Source organism: Rana temporaria, chromosome 4 (assembly GCF_905171775.1).
Source record: "Rana temporaria chromosome 4, aRanTem1.1, whole genome shotgun sequence".
NCBI lineage: Eukaryota > Metazoa > Chordata > Amphibia > Anura > Ranidae > Rana > Rana temporaria.
Genome location: NC_053492.1, coordinates 271,582,658 through 271,601,886, shown reverse-complemented (window position 1 = coordinate 271,601,886; position 19,229 = coordinate 271,582,658). Strand labels below are relative to the sequence as shown.

At 47.6% G+C, this 19,229-nt stretch overlaps 1 protein-coding gene across 2 annotated transcripts in view; it reads left to right on the top strand.

The window, feature by feature from the left end:
• Window positions 1–13,745: 13,745 nt before the first annotated feature.
• LOC120937237 (amine sulfotransferase-like) overlaps window positions 13,746–19,229 on the top strand; it is a 40,163-nt gene continuing 34,679 nt past the window's right edge. The window contains exon 1 of one of the 2 annotated variants that reach the window (XM_040350279.1): window positions 13,746–13,822. Coding sequence is in view for 1 of the 2 variants with exons in the window: in XM_040350280.1 (XP_040206214.1) it covers window positions 13,807–13,822 (16 nt within the window). In the remaining variant the exon portion in view is untranslated. The remainder of the gene's footprint in view (window positions 13,823–19,229) is intronic. The other variant, XM_040350280.1, reaches the window with a different exon arrangement.

Genomic DNA, 19,229 nt, shown 5'->3' with positions numbered 1-19,229 from the left:
GCTTCTCCTCCTCTCCTGACGTCCTGGTTGCCAGGTGACCAGTGGCTGTGGCTTTCAGTTGCCATAGTGGGGAATGGAGAGACTTTCCGATCCCCCCACCATCACCAGGCATATGTGTGCATATCCTCCCACGGCCGGCACTACCAGCTCTTTTTAAGACATGCGGCCTGGCGGCCCCCCGGTCTTCCCTATGGCCAGTCCGGGCCTGACCACAGCGCTCACTGGTTATCTCTGTAAAATATCAAAGCCCTGTCCATATCAAGGGTCCTGTCCATTATTCCATGCAGCGTGTGCTCCAACATGTGAAGGAGGCTTCTTTCTTCCTAATATCAGCAACTGCAAGATTAAAGGTTGATATACGGTAAATAATATCTATACAGTGGAAACTCGGATTGCGAGTAACGCGGTTAACAAGCTTTTCGCAATATGAGCACTGTATTTTAACATATCCTAACTCGGTTTGTGAGTGTTGTCTCACAAAGCGAGCAAGATTCAGGCCAAATCAGTGTGCAGTACAGTGTTTGGCCTGAGGTGGGGGGGGCGCCAGAGTCGTTCAGAAATGCACAGAGTCTTTCCGGGGTTTGCCGAGGTCAGCCGAATTGTCCTCTGGCCTTTCCGGCTGTTTCCTAGGCACTCCGGTGCCCCCCGCCTGTGGCCGCATGCTTATTGCATGCCATTGAAGTCAATGCGGAACAAATTATTTTTGTTTCCTATGACTTCAATGGGGAAACTCGCTTTGATATGTGAGTACTTTGGATTACGAGCATTCTCCTGGAACGGATTATGCTCGTAATCCAAGGTTCCACTGTATATGTTTATGTGTATATACATGTGTTTGTAATATATATATATATATATATATATATATATATATATATATATTACAATTACAAACACACACACACACAGTAGTTATAATGTATTTTCTTTTAGGACCCATTCACATCTGAGCAATGCAGAATTGTTGGCAGAATTGTGTGTAGAGCCTGGTTACTTCAAAGTACCGGTGCTATTTAAATTTAGAGGGAGATCAGAGTGTAGTTAAACTCTGATCTGGTTAAAATGTTCAAATTGGGTCTCTGTCTCGGCTTGCCTGTGCTGTGGGCTCATTCTGTTGTACTAGGGTGCTTTTCCCACCCCGGTGCTGTGGAGTCAGGGTTTGGGTGCTCTTCCTCGGCGGCCAATCGGGAAGGTTGAGCCTCGCTTTGCATGCTGGGGGAGGGTATTTATGGGGCAGACGCCATTGGTTCTGGGTCTTCTTCAAGTGCGGCATCCATCTTTAGGGTGTCTGCACTGCGGCACCCGGCATTATGACCTACCTGGTTGGGGCATGCGTGCCACGCGAAGTTCCTGGTTCCGGAACCATGTGGGTCCGGAACATTTGAGTCGTGGCGGTGGGCCCAGTGATCGACTGGGTTCCCAGTCCTGAGGATCCCAAACGGTATAGCTGTTTGGTGGGGAGTCCATCTGGGGAGAGCCAGTGAGAGGCTGGCGATCCAATAGGGTCTCGACAATCCACCGGGGATCGAGGCATCCAGACACTGGGAGGCTTGTCATCTGTCAGTCAGTACCTGAAAGAAATTAGAAGGAGATCCAGGTGTAATTCCACTAAGGAGTAGGGATGAGCCGAACACCCCCGTTTGGTTCGCACCAGAACCTTAGAACGGACCTAACGTTCGCGCGAACATTTAGAACCCCATTGACGTCAATGGGACTCGAACGTTCGAATTCAAAAGTGCTCATTTTAAAGCCTAATATGCAAGTTATTGTCAGAAAACGGGTTTGGGGATCCGGGCCTTGCCCCAGGGAACATGTATCAATGGAAAAAAAAGTTTTAAAAACGGTCGTTTTTTCTGGAGCAGCGATTTTAATGATGCTTAAAGTGGGAAAAAAAAGAAAAATTCCTTTAAATATCATACCTGCTGGGTGTCTATAGTAGTGGCACGTGTTTAGAACTGCCCCTGCACAAAATGAGAAAAAAGTAATTTAAGACTGCTTGCGGCTTTAATGTAATGTTTGGTCCCTGCAATATGGATAAAAATCACTGAGAAAAATAGCATGGGTTTCCCCGCCCCCCTCCCCCCAGATCATTACAAGCCCCTTTGGCCCTATATACTTTGAAAAGCAGTATACAGGCGGTGCAAACAAGACAGGGACTGTAGGTTTGTTGTTAAGTAGAATCTGTTTGTAAAAGTGTAACTCCAGCCATAAAATCGTTTTTTAAGCTTTTCTGAAAACATAGTGAAGGGTTATCACCCCTGTAACATTTGTTTTGCTGTCTGTGTGTATCTGTTCAGAAGATTGCACCTCACTTTCTGTCCCAATGACAAATGATTTTTTGAAAAAAAAAAAAAAATGTGAAACAAGGATTGTGATAAAGCATCAGTGGACAGGAGACACCTTTTACAGAAGAGAATTTCCCTTCCTAGGGGTAGATTTCCTCTCACTTCCTGTTGTCTCCTTCCGTTTGCAAGTAGGAGTCGTTTGTAAGTTGGATGTTTGAAAGTAGGGGCCTGCCGTATATACTCTGCATAAATTTGCGCCCTAGGTGTTGGTGTTGCCACAACACTGTAAGCCCTCACAGTTAGTCTTGGTGGGCGCTGGAACACCCTGCTGTGAAATATTAGATCAAGAATTGTAATTACATGCCCCTGTTGAACAGGGGCTGAAAAATTGGGCCTTAGGCACTGGTGCTGGTGCCACAACACTGCAACCCCTCACAGATACACTAGTTGGAGCGCAGCAATGAGCCCGCTGCAAAGTATTGCATCAAAAATTGTAATTACACGCCCCTGTTAAACAGGGGCAGAAAAATTGGGCCTTAGGCACTGGTGCTGGTGCCACAACACTGCAACCCCTCACAGATACACTAGTTGGAGCGCAGCAATGAGCCCGCTGCAAAGTATTGCATCAAAAATTTTAATTACACGCCCCTGTTAAACAGGGGCAGAAAAATTGGGCCTTAGGCACTGGTGGCGGTGCCCAGAACCAACAATGTTCTTACAAGCTATCAGCAAGATCATTGAGGAGGAAAATGATATTCACTCAGCATAACAAGATAGTCACTCAACATCAGCATAGGCAGTCTTGAAGAGATCTGACATTTCAAAAAAATTATTCAGTTACATCAGCATTAGGTGCTTGGTAGCTGGTGGTGATCCAAGCCTGATTCATTTTTATGAAGGTCAGTCGATCGACCGAGTCGGTGGAGAGGCGCACCCTGTGATCGGTTACAAAGCCTCCAGCAGCACTGAATGTGCGTTCTAAAAGAACGCTGGATGCAGGACAAGCCAGTAGCTCAATTGCGTACTGTGCAAGCTCTGGCCAGTGATCCATCCTCAAGACCCAGTAAGCCAGAAGATTTTTGGTGGGAAAGGTGTCCAAGTCTGATCTTCCCCCTAGGTATTCCCGCACCATGTAAAACAGACGCTGGCGATGGTTGCTGGAACCGGTCATACTTTGGGGCTGCGGACTAAAAAATTGTCTGAACGCATCGTTCAGACACCCACCTTCTCCACCGCTCCTTCTGTAACTGACCGAAGCCTCAGAAACACGTTGTCCAGGACCAGGATTTTGTAACCCCCAGTCTCTGGGAACGTGTTGCAAAGACCTTTCTGCAAGGCCTCCCGAAGATATTTCATCTTCTGCTCCCTCTGCGCCGGCAAGGTAAGGTCCGCAACCTTATTCTTGTAACGTGGATCAAGGAGAGTTGCCAGCCAGTAATGATCCCTCTCCTTGATAACACGAATACGAGGATCCTTCCGTAGGCTTTGCATGATCAGGGAGGCCATGCAGCGTAGGTTTGCTGAGGCATTCGGTGTGGAGTCCTCTGGGTCACTGAGGACGACATGATCCGCAGCCACCTCATCCCAGCCACGTACAAGTCCATGGGTTCCTTGGGACTGTAATGTGTGCTAGGCTCCACCTCCATGCTGACACAATCCTCCTCCTCTTCCTGTGTGATAGGCAGGCAAGCAGGAACACAGTCTGGATAAAGGGGGCCTTGAGAGGTAAGGAAGTCCTCCTCTTCCTCCCTCTGTTCTGCCTCAAGGGCCCTGTCCATTATTCCATGCAGCGTGTGCTCCAACATGTGAATAAGAGGGACAGTCTCACTGATGCATGCACTGTCACTGCTCACCATCCTTGTGGCCTCCTCAAATGGTGACAGGACAGTGCATGCATCCCTGATCAAGGCCCACTGGCGTGGGGGTTCTTGGTCAGGTTGTATTCCCTTTTGGAGGTCTGCCAGTCGAGCACTGGCATTATATGACCGTCGGAAATGCACACAGACTTTCCTGGCCTGCTTCAGGACATCCTGTAAGCCTAGGTATCTGCCCAAGAACCGCTGCACCACCAAATTAAGGACATGAGCAAAACAGGGCACATGGGTAAGTTGTCCCTGTCGCAGGGCGGAGAGAAGGTTGGTGCCATTGTCGCAAACTACCATTCCTGGCTTAAGCTGGCGTGGCGTCAACCACCTCTGAGCCTGCCCCTGCAGAGCTGACAGAACCTCTGCTCCAGTCTAGCTCCTGTCTCCCAAGCACACCAGCTCAAGCACCGCATGGCATCTCTTTGCCTGCGTACCTGCATAGCCCCTTGAACGCCTATGGAGCACCGCTGGTTCCGAGGACACATCAGCACAGGAAGAGGCCACAGAGGAAGAAGAAGAGGAGGGGGTGGAGGAGAGAGGTGTGTCACAACCAGAAGTAGCATTTTGGAGGCGTGGTGGCGGAACAACCTCCAACACTACTGTACCTTGTCCTGCGTCCTTCCCAGCTACCAGCAGAGTCACCAAATGCATTGTGAAAGATAGGTAACGTCCCTGTCCATGCCTGCTGGACCATGAGTCAGCAGTAATATGCACCTTACCACTGACCACCCTGTCCAGCGAGGCATGGACATTGCCTTCCACATGGCGGTAGAGAGCCGGAATCGCCTTCCGTGAGAAAAGGTGGCGTTTGGGAACTTGCCACTGAGGTACCGCACATTCCACAAACTCACGGAAGGTGGCAGAATCTACCAACTGAAAAGGCAGCAGTTGAAGTGCTAGCAATTTAGCTAAGCTAGCATTCAACCGTTGGGCATGGGGATGGCTGGGAGAGAACTTCTTTCGGCGCTGCAGCAGCTGGGGCAGGGAAATTTGCCTGGTACAATCTGCCATCGGTGTACCGATAGTAGATTGCCCGCATGTACTAGGCTGTGACACACCTAATTCTACACCTTCAGTCCTATCAGTGCAGGCTTCAGAGAGGACTGAGGGTATAGTGGGGTTGGAGATCCCTGCTGATGAGGGGCAAGGGGAGGTCCGCTTTTTTCTTTGGTGTGGGTCTTTGAGGTACGCTTGCCAACGAACTGCATGGCAGGTCGACATATGTCTGGTCAAGCATGTGGTGCCCAAGCGGGTGATGTTTTGGGCACGCGAGATACGCTTGAGACATATGTTGCAAATAGCAGCCGTGCGATCTGATGCACTCGTCTCAAAAAGGCCCACACCAAAGAACTATTGGAGTAACGCTGAGACACAGCAGCGCCCTGCACATGCGTAGCTCTGCATTGTGATGCAGTCGGTGTGCTGCCCTTAAGCTGGCCCCTGGAGGGCATCCTGCCTCGTTGGAGATGTGCCTGTGCCTCATCCTCCTCTCTCCTATCAGGCACCCACGTAGAGTCAGTGACCTCATCATCCCTTCCCTCCTCTTCACTGTAGAAAACCTGGCAGTATGCTGCAGCTGGGGGAACATGACTGCCAGATTGCTGTCCTTCTTGGGCACCCCCTCTCTCTGGGCTCACGTTACTGCCTTCCTCTTTCTGTGTACCATCATCAGAGCCTTCAAAATGCTGCGCATTCTCATGCAGCATGTACCCAACACTGAGGTCAAACAGTTAGGGGAACTCCTCAGGAGGACATGGTGGGGCTAGGGAAGGAGTGAGTGATGCCATTGAGCAGAGGAAGGAGGATGCCTTGGCAGCTTCTTTGCCAGACAAAGTACCCTGAGCCTGAGTGAGAGAGGATGAGGAGGATGAGGACAGCTTGGTCATCCACTCTACCAAGTCTTCGGCATGTTGCGGCTCAACACGGCCAGCTGCCAAAAAAAAGGACGAGTGTGTCCAACGGCCATGTGCTGATGATGAGTGAGTGAGAAACTTGTAAAGCGCAACACATGCGATTTGAATCGCCTCTGGGTGCTGTATCCATTTCATGGGTAAGGAACCCCTTGACCTCAGAAGAGATGGGTTTTAATCTTTCTCCTGAAGGCCAAGTGGTCCGACTCCAGTCGGATGGTGGTTGGTAGTGCATTCCACAGGCGAGGTCCCTGGTCTGCAAATCTTCGATCTTCTTTGGACTTCGATTGGGGTTATGGGCTTTTATTTTTTCGCATAGATATTGGGGGGCGTTGCCTTGAATACACTTATGTATTAGGCAGAGTGCCTTGAAAGTGATTCTGTCTTTTACTGGCAACCAATGAAGGGATCTCAGTGAAGGTGAGATTGATTCCCATGTTTTTTTTTCCGGTCACCAATCGAGCAGCCGTATTTTGAACGACTTGTAGACGAGTGATTTGGTATTTGGGGAGTCCTAGATAGAGGGCATTTACGTAGTCGAGTCTGGAATTGATGATTGTTCCCACCACGACTGCAATGTCCTCTTTCGGGATAAAGGGCGTGAGTCTGCGTAGTAGGCGCAGCAGATGGTGGGATCCGCTGACTACAGACCCTATTTGTGCATCCATTGTCATGTAGGTATCGAAAATGACTCCAAGACTTTTGACTTTGGTGCTAGGGGTGATAGTTTTACCCAGAATGGGCGGGGGAGTCCATGTTGACGCGGGGTGATTTTTCCGGTTGGCGTGAAACAGGAGAAGTTCTGTTTTCGAACCGTTGAGTTTAAGATAACTGTTTGTCATCCAGTTATCTATTAGAGTAAGGCATTTCTCTAGTCCAAGAGAATGATCCTTTTTGTTGCAGATGCGGAAATACAGTTGTGTGTCGTCTGCATAGGAGTGGTAAAGTAACTTCTGGTTACTGATGATTTCAAAGAGAGGGCGAAGATAGATATTAAACAATACGGGCGACAAGGGAGATCCCTGAGGGACTCCGCATGATACCGTACGTTTTTCAGAAGTGAAAGACCCCAGTTTCACTATTTGTGATCGGTTTTCCAAGAAGGAGGAGAACCAGGGTAAAATACCTTCAGCGACTCCGGCTACTTCAGCTAGCCTAGCCAGTAGTAGTCTACAGTGTCAAAAGCCGCGCTTAGGTCCAGCAGTATCAGGAGACAAGATTCTCCTTCGTCTGCGGCCTCTAGAGCGTCATCCCATATTTTAAACAGCGCCGTTTCTGTTCCGTGACCCGGACGGAAGCCTGATTGAAACGGGTCGAGTAATTTATGGGTGTTTAAATGCAGTTGCAGCTGTTGTACAACTACTTTCGCCATTACCTTGGAGAAAACATTTAGACCTGTTATGGGCCTCCGGTTGTTTGGGTCTTTGGGGTCGAGGGTAGGTTTTTTTAGAATTGGTTTTATTGTACCTTGTTTCAGCAAGGTGGGCACCATGCCCTCCTTGAATGATTGGTTTATGAGCTGCGTGATAGCTGGTGCCAGTATATCGACACTTTCTTTCAGCAGTTTAGGGGGGATGATATCATTGGGTGCGTGCTGTTACGCAGAGTCCCAATGATATTTTTTGTGGCATCGATGGAAATGGGTTTTAGAGTGAATTTTGGTGATTGCGGCGGATTTATGTGGGTATTGGGTTTGTGATTTGGGGGGGAGTTGGTGACGGTTCCATTTTGCTGAATACTTTCACAGATTTTTTCAATTTTATTAATGAAATAATCTGATAATACGTTGCAAAATTCTTGTGAATCAGAATTGGGGGCCTCTAAACAAGCAGGATTCATAGTCTGAGTGACCAGCTTGAAGAGTTAAGGGCATTTGCGATGATGTTGGAGAAATGATTTTTTTTGGCCGTGAAGATTTCTTTGTGATATTTCTTTGTTATTATCCTGTAAATGTTGAGGTTTTTATCTGAAGAGCACCTTTTCCATGCAGCTTCTGCTCTTCTACGCTCTTGCTTTAGCAACGTCAGCTGGTCATTAAACCAGCTGGAGTTGTTTTTCCGGATGCAAGTTTTGCGTTTTGGTGCTACTAAGTCAGCTGACTGTAGTAGCACCTTGTTGATGGCGTCAAGTGTTTCTGTGGCTGTTTGTTTTTGTTGGGTTGTTTTTATTTTGTTCCCTAGTGTTGTTTTGAAGAGTTCCGAGTGGAGCTTCTTCTGAGATCTAGTCCAGTGAGTTGTCACCGGTTTTGTCATTTTTTTGGGGCTGGCGTTTTTGGTGATTGTGAATTTAATGGCATGGTGATTGTAACGGAATGACCCATGACACCCAGAGACTTTGTGAGGATGGGGGATACTCCTGTGTCAGCGTCACTGATAACTCTTGGGTCTAAATCCACCCTGTGCCCTTTGGGCATGGGGTGGCAAGTGAATCATAATTCATGTATTACATGACATGGGGTACACATGTTGGATTGTTTTGGCGTGGACAGTGATTTACAGTATATTCCTTAATGCCTGCAAAGAATATTCTATGACTCATTTCTATGATTAGCCCTGACTAGTGACATGCTAATTGAGTCAGGGCCTGGAAGACATTCCATTGTCCTTGTGTAAAGGTGTTAATCCAGGTCTGCTCCCAGACCTCTAATTATGTATGCTAAATACTGTTTATGTGTGGAATATTTCTTCCATGCCTTGTACTGTATATAAGCTGAGAAGAAACCATTAAAGATGGCTTCATTTTGAAACCAGTAATTGAGCAAGTCTCGTTATTCTGGGATGTCTGATGTCTGTTGGACGGTTGGAGTGTCAGATGAGCTGTTGTGGATGGGATAGAAGGTCGTAAACGGTGGTGACCGTTACAGTGATCGGTCCATGGTTGCGGCTCATTTTCCAGGACGTCAATTTCCAAATCTTGTTTGAAAATGAGATCGAGCGTATGGCGTGAGGCATGAGTGGGGTTTGTATTAGTTGCTGCAGACCTAATCCTTCCAGATGGTCGATGCAGGTGTCGGCTACGGGGTCCAGCGAGGAGTTGGCCCAGAGGTTGAAATCCCCAAGCACCAAAAGGTGTTTGATGTTGAGGGTATATGTGGAGATGAATTCCGTCAACAACGTGAGAAGGTGCGTTTTTGGGCCTGGTGGTCTATAGCAAAGTAGCATATGGACCGTATCTTGGGGATTTGTTTGCAGCTGCAGAGTGAGGGTTTCCATGAATGGAAGTGAGTTTTGAAGGTCTGGCTTGGTGATCGAGAGGTGAGGCTTGTGGATCACCGACAGGCCCCCCCCTCTTTGCCCCACTCTGTTTTGCATTTGAATGCGATAATTTGCTGGCACCAATTCTGTTAGAATGGTGTTGCAGTCGGCTGTGAGCCAGCTTTCTGTGATGAAGAGGCAGTCTAGATCATGTTGAAGGATGAAATCATAGATTTCTTGTCTGTGTTTTACTGCCGATCTTGTGTTGACCAAAGCGCATATTATGCGCTTGGGCTGGGGTACCTGTGCGTAGTTTTTGATTGTTGAATGTCGATTGATTCTCAACAGTCGCTCATTCCTTAGATCTTTTTTGGTGACAACTGGGAGTATAGAGGCAAATGGTTTTAGTTCCCGGATGGTTTCTGCAGAGTATTTTAGGTAACCCATGGTCGCAGAAAAAAATGCAGGGAAGTAATGTTGATTGGGGGGGTCTTTTATAGTGATGGGCGGAAGACTGTCCAAGTGAGCCGTCACTCGTTCTGTCTTTTCTCCCCGATTGGTCCAGAGGAAGGCGAAAATCCCCAAGCGTGCTGTGCCAATCTGCAGCGACCGGGGGGAAAAAATTCCTTCCTGACCCCTCAACGGGCGATCGGTGCAACCCTGGATCAATTGCCTGGGGGGGGTATGTACCCCTGTGTTAAACTATGGGAGTCCTGGTTGTTTGTGCTGTGTCTGCAGCAGCCGAGAGCTGGGAGGACCCTGCCTGGCTGCACTATCCCTGGGGAGAGCCGACTCGTTTGAGAGCGTCCTGCTCTCACTGTCCCTGGGGTGAGCAGACTAAGGTGAGAGCGTCTGCTGCACCGCTGAATCTATATATCAAGAGTTCTAACTTTACTAGCTGCAAGCTGGTTCTGGGTCAGTGATTGATAAAATAATGAAGACTCCTGTCTTAACTCCTGTTTAAAACTCCTGGTTTTTAACTCAACCACTTTTGTTCAAAGAATCCACTTCTGTTCAGAAAATCCACAAGTGAGCCACCATCAGCTGGGAGCACCGTGTCCACGACCAGCACTGTTGCCTCTAGACGCAGAGCCTGCTTGCCCTTGTGACTCTCTGCCTCTCCTTGTTGTCCCTCCAGATATACTAATGGCCTGCAGAGGACAAAGGCAGTATACACACCTCGTAGTTTTAGGTGCAAACTACAGAGGACACGTGCAGTACACACCAAGTAGCTTTAGGTGCAAACTACAGAGGACACGGCCAGTACACACCAAGTAGCTTTAGGTGCAAACTACAGAGGACACGTGCAGTACACACCAAGTAGCTTTAGGTGCAAACTACAGAGGACGTGGCCAGTACACACCAAGTAGCTTTAGGTGCAAACTACAGAGGACATGTGCAGTACACACCAAGTAGCTTTAGGTGCAAACTACAGAGGACACGTGCAGTACACACCAAGTAGCTTTAGGTGCAAACTACAGAGGACACGTGCAGTACACACCAAGTAGCTTTAGGTGCAAACTACAGAGGACACGTGCAGTACACACCAAGTAGCTTTAGGTGCAAACTACAGAGGACACGTGCAGTACACACCAAGTAGCTTTAGGTGCAAACTACAGAGGACACGTGCAGTACACACCAAGTAGCTTTAGGTGCAAACTACAGAGGACATGTGCAGTACAGACCAAGTAGCTTTAATTACAAACTACAGAGGACACGTGCAGTACACACCAAGTAGCTTTAGGTGCAAACTACAGAGGACATGTGCAGTACACACCAAGTAGCTTTAGGTGCAAACTACAGAGGACACGTGCAGTACACACCAAGTAGCTTTAGGTGCAAACTACAGAGGACACGTGCAGTACACACCAAGTAGCTTTAGGTGCAAACTACAGAGGACACGTGCAGTACACACCAAGTAGCTTTAGGTGTAAACTACAGAGGACACGGCCAGTACACACCAAGTAGCTTTAGGTGCAAACTACAGAGGACACGTGCAGTACACACCAAGTAGCTTTAGGTGCAAACTACAGAGGACTCGTGCAGTACACACCAAGTAGCTTTAGGTGCAAACTACAGAGGACACGTGCAGTACACACCAAGTAGCTTTAGGTGCAAACTACAGAGGACACGGCCAGTACACACCAAGTAGCTTTAGGTGCAAACTACAGAGGACACGTGCAGTACACACCAAGTAGCTTTAGGTGCAAACTACAGAGGACACAGGAAATACACCACGTGAGAATACTGCAGCTAGTACAATCAACTGCCTGCCAGTAAATTAGGAAGAACTGATCTAGCTAAACTTTACAGTGTATAAATATATGTACAACACCTGGGATGTATATATATCCTCTTCACACTGTGGCCCAGATTCTCAGAAAAACGCCTATCTTTAGGCTGGCATACGCTACGCCGCCGTAACTTAGAGCGGCAGGTCCCGTATTCAGAAACATTTTCCGCTCTAAGTTACGGCGGCGTAGTGTATCTGATACGGCGTAAGCCCGCGTAATTCAAACTAGGCAAGTGTGTGCGTGTTTTATGTTAATGTATCGTGACCCGACTTCAAATTAAATTGCGCCCGCTCAATGCCTAGTCGATGTGAACGTAACTTACGTCCAGCCCCATTCACGGACAACTTACGCAAACGACGTAAAACGTGAAATATTCAAAGCTGTTCCGACGTCCATACCTAACATTAGTATGCCTCATCTACGCCTCATAGAGCAGGGGTAACTATACGCCGAAAAAAGCCTTACGCAAACGATGTTTGAGAACTGGCGTATCTAGCTCATTACCATATTCGACGCGTATATGACGGAAGCGCCACCTAGCGGCCAGCGTAAATATGCAACTTAGATACGACGGCGTAAGATCTAAGACAAATCTATGCGTAACTGATTCTAAGAATCAGGCGCATAGATACAACGCCTCAAACTCAGAGTTACGACGGCGTATCTGGAGATACGCCTGCGTAACTCATACGAGAATCTGGGCCTGTAACTTTAACTGACTTGCCTGCCTGCTCTATCTACCTAGAAAAAAAGACACTCTCTCTCTCTCTCTAACCCAGTGCTTCTCAAATAGTGGGGCGCGCCCCCCAGGGGGGGCCCGAGGCTCCATAAAGGGGGGCTCGTTCCGGACCGCGGCGATCGCGCCATTTAGTATCCGCTTCTGTCCCCAGCCTCCTCCGCTAGTTAGAGGAGCGGACGGCGGGAGGCGGGACATTTTTGAACTGGGGGACGGAACCAGAGAGGTAGCAGCCTGTCATGTTGGACGGCAGGTGATTGGCTGCTAGGAGGCGGTCCTAGCAGCCAATCACCAGTTCGCCCAAAAGTCTCCCCGCCCCGCCCAGTGCTGCTGCGGCTTCACTTGACGAATGTCCCGCCTCCTGCTCTGCGCGCTGAAAAGTTACAGGTAGGAGTGGAGAGGGAGGAAGGGAGGAAAAATATATGGAAATGTTAAGGACGAGGAGTGGGGGCTGTGCTGTGGGGGGAAAAGGGGGGTTATGTGATGGGGGAAACTGTGTGCAGGATATGTGATGGGGGTCATGTAAAGGGGGCAATACTTTGTGGGGGGGTATGTGATGGGGTCATGTAAAGGGTACAATACTGTGTGGGGGGATATGTGATGGGGCAATACTGTGTGGGGGGGATATGTGATGGGGCAATACTGTGTGGGGGGGATATGTGAAGAAGGGCAATACTGTGTGTGGGGGGATATGTGAAGAAGGGCAATACTGTGTGTGGGGGATATGTGAAGAAGGGCAATACTGTGTGTGGGGGGATATGTGAAGAAGGGCAATACTGTGTGGGGGGATATGTGGATACAGTGTTATGCAGAGGTGTACTTATAACAATTTTATAGACAAATGATACTATTTACAGTCGCGCGGGGGGCGCGAAATGTTTTCTTCTTCCTAGGGGGGGCATGACAGAAAATAATTGAGAAGCACTGCTCTAACCACAGCCGCAACACACTACACAAGGCCGACCTGCAGGCGGCATTTTATAGTGTGGGGCGTGTACTAAACCCCCTGAACCATAATTGGCCAAAGACACCCTGGCTTTGGCCAATTATGGCTCTCCGTTTTTTGCGCGCTGTGATTGGCCAAGCATGCGGGTCATAGTGCATGCTTGGCCAATCATCAGCCAGCAATGCTGCAGTGAATTATGGGCTGTGACACGCCACTCAAATTTGGCGCGAACGGCCCGTAACGTTCCTATTTCGACGAACGATCGAACATACGATGTTCGAGTCGAACATGGGTTCGACTCGAACACGAAGCTCATCCCTAGTCCACAAAACAACTCTGATATAAATAAGAGGAAAAATACAAAAACATATTAAAAGGATCACTCTAGGATGAATCAACACTGATATAAATAATATAAATTATATACAAAATATATATTACACACAGAGCGAGCCGCACCCACAGAGAAAGAGCCAGCCGCACCCACAGAGAAAGAGCCAGCCCCCCCCCCCCCCAAACACACACACAGAAAGAGCCAGACACACACAGAATGCAAAAGTGCACCCAGTGACTTCAATGCAAGAGACATACAGTAAGTCCTGTGGGTTCTATAGCTGGGTGTTGATTGGGGACAGTAAGTCCTGTGGGCTCTATAGCTGGGTGATGATGGGGGGGCAGTAATTCCTGTGGGTTCTATAGCTGGGTGATGATGGGGGACAGTAAGTCCCGTGGGTTCTATAGCTGGGTGATGATTGGGGGCAGTAAGTCCTGTGGGTTCTAAAGATGGGTGATGATGGGGGGCAGTAAGTCCTGTGGGCTCTATAGCTGGGTGATGATGGGGGACAGTAAGTCTTGTGGGCTCTATAGCTGGGTGATGATGGGGGACAGTAAGTCCTGTGGGTTCTATAGCTGGGTGATGATGGAGACAGTAAGTCCTGTGGGTTCTATAGCTGGGTGATGATGGGGACAGTAAGTACTGTGGGTTCTATAGCTGGGTGATGATGGGGACAGTAAGTCCTGTGGGTTCTATAGCTGGGTGATGATGGGGACAGTAAGTCCTGTGGGCTCTATATCCAGGTATCTCTTTGAAATCTTCCTGTTATTGGGCACCATTCTTCAAACAAACGTCACAGCTTTACTGCAGTTCGCAAAGAAAAGGACAAAGTTAGTTTTTCTGCCCAAAACCAGTTTGCAACCAGATTTAAACCCTTCAAATCCCTCCCCTTGCTGTCTAAAAGTCCATTTCTCCAATCTAACCATTGCTACACTTTTACTTGACATCTAGCTTTAACCCAATACCTTCCCCCCTCCAAAGGGTTCTCTCAATTTCAGATCAGAGAAAATCCTTAAATTCTTCCCTTCCCATACAGTCAGCCAACACTGATATAAATAAGAGGAAGGAAAAAAAAATACTAAAACATATTAAAAGGATCACTCCAAGTTGAATCAACACTGATATAAATAATATAAATGAAATAGAAATATACAGTATATTACACACAGAGCCAGCCACATCCACAGAGAAAAAGCCAGCCGCACCCTCAGAGAAAGAGCCAGCTGCGGGCCTCCCTCCTCCTCCTACACACACACACACACACACACACACAGAAAGTGCCAGACACACACAGGATGCAAAAGCGCCCCCATTGACTTCAATGCAAGAGTTATACAGCAAGAGACAGTCCCATATACAGTGAGAGAAAAGGCCCACATATACAGAAAGAGACAGTCCTCATATACAACAAGAGACAGTCCCCCATATACAGAAAGAGACAGTCCTCATATACAGCAAGAGACAGATCCCATATACAGCAAAAGACAGTCCTCATATACAGCGAGAGACATCCCTGCTCCTTGGCAGAAGTCCCAGCAGAAAAAAAATCAGTGTAAATACCTCTAATGCAGAGCAGCTGCAAGGCATCCTATCCAAGTTGCAGTATAACAGCAAAAAATTACAGAAAAAAAATGAATACGCGTGTAGCAGCATAAAGATATATAAGCAAAGATATGTGTGACTTAATAACAAATCTGTGGATTACCACTATAATACAAATGTCCAACACTAAAGTGCTTGTGCTGCAAAGCCAGTGAAAGAAACACTAGAAAAATATAAAAACAATGAAGTCCAAATAATAAATCCATGGGTGTTGTGTAAACACGTGAAGCACCTTCATTGTGCCTCCACCTTCACATCTATGCGCTCACCTCCATAAAGGACCAACAACTGGTCACCATGCTGGGTATATGGATCCTTAGTGGACGATTGTAGCCTCTGTAGCAAACCCCCGAGTGAGCTGCTTTTGTTTCTTCAGTCCATTACTCTCCCTTTCAACCCCAGCCCCTCTGGCACACCTAGCAATGTAATTAATGGAATAACTCAGCAGGAATACACAACACAGTTCTTCTTGTAGTTTACTTGAAGAAAAGTAGAATTCAGGTTAACATTAGTCAGCCAGGACTTGTGTAAGTACCCAGGACTTGGTTGAAACAGTTTAACCACTTAAGACCCGGACCAAAATGCAGCTAAAGGACCTTGCCCCTTTTTGCGATTCGGCACTGTCGCTTTAACTGACAATTGCGACGTGGCTCCCAAACAAAATTGGCGTCCTTTTTTCCCCACAAATAGAGCTTTCTTTTGGTGGTATTTGATCACCTCTGCGGTTTTTATTTTTTGTGCTATAAACAAAAATAGAGCGACAATTTTGAAAAAAATTCAATATTTTTTACTTTTTGCTATAATAAATATCCCCCCAAAAAAAAAAAATATATATATATATATATATATAAAAAAAAAAATTCCCTCAGTTTAGGCCGATACGTATTCTTCTACCTATTTTTGGTAAAAAAAATCGCAATAAGCGTTTATCGGTTGGTTTGCGCAAAATGTATAGCATTTACAAAATAGGGGATAGTTTTATTGCATTTTTATTAAAAAAAAATGTATTTACTACTAATGGTTGCGATCAGCGATTTTTTTTCGTGATTGCGACATTATGGCGGACACTTCGGACAATTTTGACACATTTTTGGGACCATTGTCATTTTCACAGCATTGTTTATTGTGAAAATGACAGTTGCAGTTTGGGAGTTAACCACAGGGGGCGCTGATGGAGTTATGTGTGACCTGAAGTGTGTTTACAACTGTAGGGGGGTGTGGCTGTAGGTGTGACGTCATCGATTGTGTCCCCCTATAAAAGGGATGACACGATCGATGCTGCCGCCACAGTCAAGAACGGGGAAGCCGTTTTTACACACGGCTCTCCCCGTTCTTCAGCTCCGGGGACCGATCGCGGGACTCCATCGGCGATCGGGTCCGCGAGTCCCGCTGTCACGGAGCTTCGGACCGGGTCGCGGGCGCTCGCCCGCGACCACACGGGCGCGCGCCCGCGACCCCACGGCTGGGCTTAAAGAGCAACGTACCTATACGTTGATGTGCCCAGCCGTGCCATTCTGGCGATGTTTATTGGCGTGAAGGGGTCCTTAAGTGGTTAAAGAAAACAGTCAGGAACACTATGCAAACAACGGAAACAGTAGGTAACAATATGTACAGATTAAATAGACTCCCCAATAACTTTTGGTGTGTGTGGGATGCTGTGACTAAAGCGGAACCCCAGGCCGGCCTACGATACCTCTTGTCCACACCCAGTGAAATGATCTCAATATCCGTGGTGTGTTCCCTTTAAGAGCAACCGTGGTAATGTCCTGGAGGCAAAGCTTTGCGTTTTATTATCTTCACCGGCAATGTAGGAGGTCTGTGGACAATATTTGGATGTGGTATTTATGAAAAGCATTAAAGGTTCCAGGGCAAAGCCCCCTCACCAAATCCTGTACACAGTCAGCGGTCCTCCCCTGATCGATTGATTGATCTTAGATGCAGGTGTGTCGCAGTGGCATTCAGTCCTTGAGCTGTTGCAGGGTGTCCTTCTTTAGCATGGACAGTCTGTTCCTCTGGGCTGGAGCTGCATGAACAATCTGTTCCTCTGGGCTGGAGTTGCAGGCTGTGTGCCCCTTGGTAGGCCGCGATTCCACACACACATAGAGTGCAGGAGATGCTCTCCTGATGGGGTGCAGGCAAAAAAGAGGCTCTGGCCTAGTTCCTCTGGCTTTTTATCTCCTCCCCCCACAGTCCTTTGCTGCTGCCTGATGATTGGCTCAGGCTCTTCCAATAGGGAGTTTACAGACAACTTCCAACAGGGAGTTTACAAACAAGCAGTTCTGAGTGTCTGTGTGAAGAGGGAAAGGAGGGGGGACGAAAAAGCCCACGCTGCTGCAACAGACAGCTCTGCCATCATAGATTAGATAAGTCTGGAGAAGTATCTGCTACACCTCCTTGGGTTCAAGAGAATTCTGGGTGGTCCCCAGCAGTAGTACTCATAAAAGTATATAGGAAACTGGCATAATGCTAAATAGTTTTTTAAAACTTTAAAAAATATCCAAAATTAAAACGCACATATTTCTGTGCACTGACACTGGTGCACTCAGATCGCTCGCATTGCACATATAGGGTGTGCAGTGCAAATTAGGATACCACAGTATAGTAGACTCTTTTGAGCAGGACCATACACTAAGACTAACTGCGCTACCTTTCCAATAATGCTCCTCCCCCAATTAATCCTCCCCTAGCAGATAAAAAGAAAAAAACAAAAAGAAAACAAAGATCCCTTGAATTTAATCCCCCACCCCCATCAGCCCAATCCACCAAAGAGACATCTCCATATATTCAGCAATGAGATGACCCAATCCAGCAAAGAGACATCCCCATATAGAAAAGAGACAGCTCAATCCAGCAAAGAGACATCCCCATATAGCAAAGAGACGGCTCAATCCAGCAAAGAGATGGCCCAATCCATCAAAGAGACATCCTCATAGAGCAAAGAGATGGCAAATCCAGCAAGCAGACAACCCTATATAACAGGGGTGCCCAACCTTTTGAAGAGTAAGGGCCACTTAAGCGACTTGGTCACGGGGGAAACAATGAGCAGAGCGGGATGTCCGTGTCCATTCTGCAAATGCAGATTGGATTGGACATAGGACACAAGTCGGTTTACGTCTGACACTCCTTGGAGGTGCATGGAGGATCGAATTGAGTCAGACTGACCGTGTGAAAGGGGCCCAAGGCTGCTTTCACACTGATGCGCTGCGTTTTTTACCGCACTGCGGGTGCAACACAGTTTATCTTTGGCTTTCCTGCACTTTGCAATAGACTTCTATTATAATCTGTAGGTTCGGTGCACTTTCAGAAAGCTCACCAAACTCGCAGGTAATAACAGAAGTCTATGGCTCAGTGCAGGTAACCCGATCAGTTTGAAAGCAGCCCAGTAACCACTGCAGAACAGATATGCCCATATATACCCTGTGATTTTAGTAATAAAGATACCTTTAATAAAAGTATTCTATTCTATCCTGAACCATCCCAGAGCAGGAGGTCACAGGCCACATCAGAGGGCTCAGCGGGCCACTGGTTGGGCACCACTGCTATATAACAAAGAAACGGCCCCATATAGCAAAGAGACGGCTCAATCCAGCAAACAGACGTCCATATATTCAGCAAAGAGACATCCCAATCCACCAAAGAGACCACCCAATCTACCAAAGACACATCCTTATAGAACAATGGTTCTCAACCTGGTGGTCGGGACCCCCTTGGGGGTCAAATGATGATTTGCCAGGGGTCACCGAATCCTGGGCTGTTCCTGAAGCCCGCACCACTCTCCCAGCCTTTTCTCAGCCGCCCAGCTGGGCTGTCCCTGGAGCCCACGGCCGCCAACTTAGCCTCTTTGCAGCCGCCCATTCAGTTCACAGCATGGCTTGGGGGGCAGAAACAAAAGGTCAGCTAACTGGTGAGGAATGTGAAGTGGGAGGGCTGATGGAGACCCTATCTCCTGATTTTGGCATAGGTGTCACTGCTGCAGGACACCACAAAGTCAGAGACATAGTGAATCTGGAGACACAGTAAGTAACAGTTGCCATTAAAAGTCCCCACTACAGTTCTCAGATCA